The following is an 8,291-nucleotide window of genomic DNA, read 5'->3' as shown; positions in this document are numbered from 1 at the left end:
CGAGCCCATAAGGGACTCGACGAGTCGTGTCGGGTTGCCTCGCGATTCGCGGCCAGTGATAAACCGTTGAGTATGGGGTTGACTCAGCGAGTCGAGTGAGGACCAGGGACTAAGAGGACACGCATGTACTCTCCGAGTCACACAAGTGCACTCGACGAGTCGGGTAAAAGTTTGACCGTTGACTCTTGTTGAATTTTAGGGTTTAGTCAGTGTTTGGACTTATGAGCCATTAGAGGGGTAGAATTGTCTTTTACCCTTCTTATAGAACTTATAGAGAGGGGTTAGCCTAGCCTTTAGAATTTATATTAATTAGAGTGATTATTTATGTGATTAGGCGGAGGCTACATCAATATTCTAGAGTTTGAGGTTTACCGAGTTACCCGAGGTGAGTCTTCGCACTATAATTTACCTTGAGTGGTACTTAGAGTTATGCGATAGAGTATCTTGTATGCTATTTATGTGATGTTTTGCACAACATTATTTCTATGTGATTATGTTGTGTGTATATTAGAGTTACAGAGTTAAGACCGGAAGGTCCACAGACTTAGGACCAGAGGGTCCACAGAGTTAGAGCCAGAGGGCTCATAGAGTTATAGCCTTCAGTGGCTATTATGTGTTACATGTTGTATTTTGGGGAACTCACTAAGCATTTATGCTTACAGTGTTTTGTGTTATATGTTTCAGGTACTAGTGAGGATCGCAGGAATGTGCCGGCATGATCAGTACACACTATTGGAGTTTTTATACATTTTGATATTGGGATGTGTTTTTATGGATTTGATATGTGACACAATGAGATATGAGAATGTTTATGAATGAAATTATAAATTTTAAAAAGTGAAAAATTGTTTTGAAATTTACGTTGTTATACAACCAGGGATTTTAGGTGAGATTCAGCAGTTGAGGTGAGTTTCCTTACTGGGTTTACCGGGTCTAAGGCACCAATGTTGGCCCTTATTATTTATGTTAGGATTCTAGGAGTTTGCATGACCCTTACATGCGTTATGTGTTGCCATGTATACCGGGTGGGGCTCCATGTCGGGCGAGGCCCGATTATTGAATCATATGATATTGTTTATGATCATTGTATGTGTTAGCATGATTATATGATATGTACTGTATTTGTATACTTGGCAAGGCCCGATCTGAGGCGGGGACTAAGAGTAACAGATCTGTATACCGAACGGGGCTCAATGACGAGCGCGGGCCCAGTATGTGATTTATTGTGTATGGTATAGGGTAGTTTGGGGAACTCACTTAACTTTATGCTTACGGTTTTCAGTTTTTGTTTCATGCACTTCTGGTCCCAAGGGGAAGAGCTCGGGTTGTCTGCACCGCACATACCACATGGATTCTGCTTTTTGAGATATCACTCTGATTGTTACGCTGTTTGAAATACTTATTTTCATTGGGTTGTATGGATAATGTTTTTGGAATAAAGTTTTATTTAAATTAAAAATTAAGTTTTTTGGATGATAGTTTGGGACGTTACAGAACTCATGCGAGTCGACAGATGGGAGGTGCTCATTATAATATCAAACTCATAACTAAATTAACCCGGCAGTTTATCCTGTGAATAGGAATGGCCCACTTATTTTATAATAGTTTTAAAGAGTTTTTGACCGAAACATGTTATTGAAAAATATATCTTTATCGAATTTAATATAGTTTCAAAAATGTTTATCAAAGTTTTTTTTTTAATTTATTTTATATTTTTTAGTTTTTTATCAGTTTTTTTATTTAATTTCAGTTTTTACTATTTTTCTTAATTTTTATGATACAATATGAGTTTCAATTCTAAGATGAGTTTAAGATCCAAACTAAGTTCCAATTCTGAAATGTTTTCAGGTTCTAAAATTCGTTCGAATTCCGAAATGCTTTTATATTGCGAACAGGTGCGACTGGATGTGAATGATAGCAAGCCATCACAGTCGTTAGTGATTTGTTGTGAATCTCGGAACGAGGTTGGTTGCGATTGCGATCCATGGACTCAATGTGCACAACTTCAGAATGCGATATAATGCGATTCTCAGAAGATCGATTGCAAATCGGACTCTCATGCATTCAGTCCCAACGCATACATAGATTAGAGTGGTGTAGCTTGGTTCCGATACATTGTTACTTGGTATTGATTTTGATGGGTTACTTGTTGTTGGCTCCAATGGACTTGGATGCGAAAGCTACTTGTGTGTGAAACCTCGGAGTATTATCAGATGTGAATGCAAATCGAGAACTATTGGATGCGAACGACTGATGGACACGATGTTGTGAGATATGAAGATTACTTATTAAGACCATGTTTACGAGGAATTTGCATGGTTAATTGCGTGGACGATCTGGAAGATTCTATTTACTTTCGGAGATGATTTTTATCTTTTAGTTTTTACTTTTTTTAATTTTCAATTAGCCTTAATTAGGTAGTTTCATTTTTATTTGATAGTTTTTTATATTTATTATTTCCCTTTTTGTAATCATTTATAACGCTATAAACAGTCATTGGTAGATCATTTATAATAGTTAGTTTTGAAGAATATTGTTCAAGAACTTTTGTTGATTATTTCTTGAATTACTGTATATAATTCAGATTGTTGTCATTGTTTAGGATGCGTTTCTCATCAGTGGCTCGATTTCAAGTCAATTGGTATTGGCTTGTCATCAAATATCATTCGAATGATGCTTTCCTAATTTTCATAGAATTGAAGTTAATATGTCTTAACTTCTTTTTAGCCAATATTCAATCTATAGGTCTAGATTGTCTATGGAATCTAACAATTTTTCTTATTTTATTCTTATTTTTTTTTTTTTTTTTTTTTCGCTCCAATCATGAAAACCTAAAAAGAAATCCCCCCCCCCCCCCCCCCCAATTGGTATCATTTTATGATATCAAATATTTTCTTTATTTAAGTTTTTTTACTTTTAATAAATGCTTAACAATATAAAAACAAAATACACATAATTTCATACATTATCGTCAATTAAAAGTAAGATTTTTTAATGAATTATAATATTATAATTGATCATTGTCACACGTCACAAAAAAATACCATGAAAATATATTTTTTTCTTGTTCTGCAAGAAATATTTTCTAATAATGATACAATGTTTCAATTTTAATTGAGGTCAAAAACACTGTGTTAAATGCATATTAATAAGAGTAAATTACACGAATGGTCCTTATGGTTAATGGTAATTTGTACGTTTAGTCCATAACTTATTTTTTTAACTCGGAATGTCCTTATTGTTTATTTCGTTACGCGTTTCGTCCCTGTCGTATCTAAAAAAACTATTTTTCCCTTGATTTTTTTAATTTATTTAAATAAACACACTCTCAACCCCATCTTCACCTTACCTTATCTACCCCATAATTTTTTCATATTTAAATAATAGTTTTTTTTTTATGTAAGAAAGGAACCAAAAGCTTAACAAAAACAAACATTAGAGACCAAACGTATAACAAAAACAAATAGTAGGGATCTTCGGAATTAAAAAAATAAGTTAGGGACCAAACGTGTAATTACCCCAAACCATATGGACCATGCTTGTAATTTATTATATTAATAATAAGAAAACTTATTTTTCATAGGTTATTTATTTATTTTATTTTTTTATGAGGGGTGTCAACAATCTATGTCTATAATTCACTTTATCATTATAAGGTCAAATTCACTTTAAAATTTAATCATAGTAAAAATCATAAATCACATGACTAACATAATTTATTAAAAAGTCAATCTTATCATTTTTTTTAATATATGATTAACATAAATATTTTGACATCAAATAAAAATGAAACATTGTATCATTATTACAAAGATTCCTAAGGGAACAACAAAATTTTTCTTTTTATGCGCTTATTTGCGACGGTTATCAACAATCAGTTATAATAATGTAATTCATTAAAGTATCTTATTTTTAACAGATGAAAATACATAAATTATGTGCTTTTATGTTTTTTATACTATATTAAACATATGCTAAAAAAATTGAAATAAGAGAATAAAAAATTAATATTTTTAAAGCATAAAAAAAGTAAAAAACTGAAATTAAAAAAAAAATGATATTTATAAAAACAATAAAAAAAAACTGAAAATACAAGAAAAAAACACTAGTTTAATAAATATTTTTAAAACTATATTATACTTGATAAAAAAAAAAAATTTACAATAACAAAAGCTTTAATTTAAAAGTTTATATTTTTCCATTGGAAATATGCGAAGTAGCTAGTATTATAAGGCTATTTTGGTGGAAGGCAAACTTAGACTTCTCAATCTATACTATAAATTCTATACATTTTTATTGACCTTAAATTTCAAAATGAAGAAAATAAGGATCACACATTCACACTTGCCTTCGGCCGGAAAATAATATGAGCCAGATGTATACATGTTAAACTAGAGTCAATTACAATCATTTGAATAGAATATTAACAATTTGCATAGTGGCATGTATACGACCGATCATACCCTCTATAAAAATGTTTTCCAATTACTTCATTTTTGCAATACCAACCTTGTACATACACTTTCAAGAAAATTGTTTGACATGGAAATCGAAATTGTTTCCAAAGAATGCATAAAACCATCGTCCCCAACACCATCCCACCTGAAAACATTCAAGCTTTCTGCATTGGATTACGTCGTTTTAACTCCTTTCGTACCAGTCACATTGTACTACCCAAATTCTGATGGCGAAACCGTTACTGAAGCTATCGAAAGGTCGATCACTCTAAAAGAATCTCTGTCAAGGACCTTGACACAGTTTTACACTCTTGCAGGTACCATCTTAGATGATTTTACCATTGACTGTAACGACAATGGTGCTCAGTATATTGTCGCCAAGGTTAATCGTCGTCTTGACGAGTTTCTGAACAATCTTGATCTCCCATCGGTGAATAGGTTTTTACCATGTGAACCGAGTTGCAGTGGGTCAACTGCAGGTTCTCCTGTGACTAACGTTCAAATCAACATTTTCGAATGTGGTTCTATTGCTATTGGCTTGTGCATCTCGCACAAGGTCATTGATGGTGCTGCACTGACAGTTTTCCTAAAGGGATGGACGAACATGGCTTGTGGATCAACCGAAATGATGTACCCGAACTTCACCGCACCATCTCTTTTCCCTCAGAAGGTCTTGTCGCTTAAAGCGACATCAATGGGGCTATCTATGCCGCTGTTAAAGCAAGGGAAATGTACCACAAGAAGATTCGTGTTTGAATCAGATTCGGTAGCCAAATTGAAAGCCGAAGCAATAGAAAACGGTCTCCAACGGGCATCACGTCTCGAGGTTGTATCCGCTTTCATCTGGAAGTGTGCCATGGCAGCTTCTAAAGAAGTTTGTGGGTTCCAGAAAGCATCTGGTTTAAGCCAAATCGTGAACCTCCGCACAAAACTCAACCAACCCATGTCACAGAACTTCATTGGGAACTTGGTTTGGCTTGTACTAGCTACATCCGAAGCTAACCACGAGCCCACAATGCATGGTTTGGCGACAAGGGTGCGAGAATCGACATCAAAAGTCAATAGCGAGTTTGTGGAAAAATCACAAGGCGATGAAGGGCATCTTGTGATGCAAAAGTCGCTTGAAGATTTGGTGGAGATCCTGTCGAAAGAGACCATGGATGTGTACGGTTTCACGAGCTTGTGCAAGTTGGGTTACTATGAATTTGATTTTGGTTGGGGGAAACCGATATGGATGACAGGTATAGTAGCTGAAGGGAGCCCGGTGTTCATGAACATGGTGAATATGTTGGACATGAAATCTGGTGAAGGAGTAGAAACATGGGTGCACTTGGATGAACCGGAAATGGAGATACTAATGAAGAATCAAGAGTTACTTGCATATGCTTCGTTAGATCCAAGTCCACTGAAAAATGGAAATTGATTCCATGGAGCAATGGATCAAAGTATTTTATAATATATTTTCATTTAATGCGATGTATTTTCTTATGCAGAAATCAAAATAATAAAATAGGTTTGGTTTTCTTTGGATCGAGTTCACATCCCATTTTCTTTAAAAGAGTCTACTAACAAAATTTTCCTATGTATTTCATTCAAACCTACCATTCCACCTATAAATAGTAGGGGTGTTCGTTTGGATTGATCGGTTTGATCTGATCCAATCAAGTGAATCCAAATTGATTTCGGTTTTTAAAACATGGATCCGAATAGTCCAAACAAAATTCAAATCCGATCTGATCCAATCCAATTACAATTCGGTTGGATCGATTTTTATAATTCGGTTTTCAAAAACCAAAACATTTTAAAATGACATGTAATTATAATATTACCGAATTTTACACAAGAAGCGAAAAAGATTTGATTTGAAATTTATACACAACTACTACGAAAATATATTATAGTTAAATATTTTATAGATAGAAAACTTTTGAGAGATAATACATATTGATGTTTTTTTATCGGGTGAAATGTTTTAAACCTATTTGAAAAAAAAATTACAAAATTAATAGATAACTATATATATATATATATATATATATATATATATATATATATATATATATATATATAATAAATGTTTATTCGGTTTTTTTAGACTATTCGGTTCTTATTTTATAAACCAAAACCAATCCGAAATCCAAAATAATAATTCGGTTTTGTTGAAAACCAATCCAAAAATCCGAATATCCGAACCATATAGTCCAATCCAAATTGTCCAATTGGACAATTCAGTTTTATCCAAATAGTGAGCAACCCTAATAAATAATCAATAAACCACTTATCCTTAACTCTATTTTTTAATTAAAATGTCTATATATTTCACAAAGAAAAAGGAAAAAAATGAAAATGACGTCTTTATGTTTGAGAGATCAGAACAAAAATCGAAAGTTCTAACGAACTTTCCAATTTTGGAAATTTATTAAAAGTCCTCAAATCCTCGGATACAATGAAGTTTAAAATCTATGAAAAATATTTGAAACCAAAAAACCCCAAATCCTAAGTTTAAAATCTCTTGAAAAAATATTTTAAGCCGCATCCGGAGGGATATCTTGTGCGTCTTCATGTTTTCCGTCTCTCGATGTTACCTTCTCCTCTTGACATGCGTTAAGTGCTTTAATCATTGTTATAACTCTGCGTCTCCGCCTATCAAACAGAAGGACAACCACCAAGGCCGGTCCATAGGCTTTTTATGCCCGGGGCGACAAGGCTTAAGTCATGCCCTTGTAGTTAAATCAAAACCATATAAAACATAAGAAATAAGGGAAATATTAGAGGAGCTTCTACTTTACGCACATTTCATATGAATTGGATGCAATTGGAATTCAACAAATGCTAATTCAGTGTTTCAACGCAAAATTATATTTAACCGAATTCCTATGAAAATTAAGAAAACACTTTGAAAAAGAATTACTAAAATACATTTTTAATCTTATAATTAGAACTTCAAAAGAATCTACAATACATGAAATACTTTTGTTCAAAACTTGTGGTTTTCTTTCATGCTCTTTGAATAACCTATTGGCTTTTTAGTTGCTACTCACCACACTTGAAAAGTAGTTTTCTTGATCAAATTTGGAAACTGTGACTCTAATCCAGAAATAAGAAGTTTTGTTCTTTGGTTTGTCGAAGAAACGAAAAATGTCCGATGTCCTGAACAGAAAATAAAGAATCTTTAATGATAAAACAGTTAAAGTAAAGATCTTTAAGGTATTTACTCAACTAAAAGCCTTGAAACATTAGAATGTGTGAATCATGTTTAATTCTATTTGTTTATTGCACATCTAATTAGTTTTAACTTGACATGCAATACAAAATTCAAAAGGATATAAAAAAAACATGGGAGCCATCATTATAACAGTCTAAAGAAAGGGAGTGTATAAAGACAATTGAGTTTATTTGATAAGTAATACTATCCTTAGTTTTCCGGTTTGTGGCACATACTTGAATATACACTTATATTTCATACTCTTTTTGCATCATATGACAAGTCTAAGAATATTGACTCAACCATCAACTTCACTTCAACAATTGAACTTAAATTAGAAATCTAAAATTTTAGAAACTTTAACTACTACCAAATTCTTGAATCTTCAGTTGTTCATGTTGTTTATGTGAGAAATTTCAGTCACTTACAGGGGGAAAAAAACTTACCAGGAACTGTAGGAGAAAACTCCAGCAGTTCAACGCAGTTCAATTTATGTGAGAAATGTCAATGACTTTAGGAGAAAACTAACAAATTTTCAAGATAATAGGAGACAAATGAGTGATTCAATTACAAATTCACAATAAGATTTTTGAAAAGGAAGAGAAATAATTATTGGATTACCGATAACT

General features: G+C 32.8%; 1 protein-coding gene across 1 annotated transcript; it reads left to right on the top strand.

Moving 5' to 3' along the window:
• Positions 1 to 4,356: 4,356 nt before the first annotated feature.
• LOC111908461 (stemmadenine O-acetyltransferase) lies at positions 4,357 to 6,011 on the top strand. Its single transcript, XM_023904289.3, has one exon. The coding sequence runs from the start codon at positions 4,444 to 4,446 to the stop codon at positions 5,878 to 5,880; it is 1,437 nt and encodes a 478-aa protein (XP_023760057.2). The 5' UTR covers positions 4,357 to 4,443; the 3' UTR covers positions 5,881 to 6,011.
• Positions 6,012 to 8,291: the final 2,280 nt, after the last annotated feature.

This window comes from Lactuca sativa, chromosome 2, assembly GCF_002870075.4.
Source record: "Lactuca sativa cultivar Salinas chromosome 2, Lsat_Salinas_v11, whole genome shotgun sequence".
Taxonomy (NCBI): Eukaryota; Viridiplantae; Streptophyta; class Magnoliopsida; order Asterales; family Asteraceae; genus Lactuca; species Lactuca sativa.
Note: the sequence above shows the minus strand (reverse complement) of the source record. Positions and strands in the feature narration are given on the sequence as shown.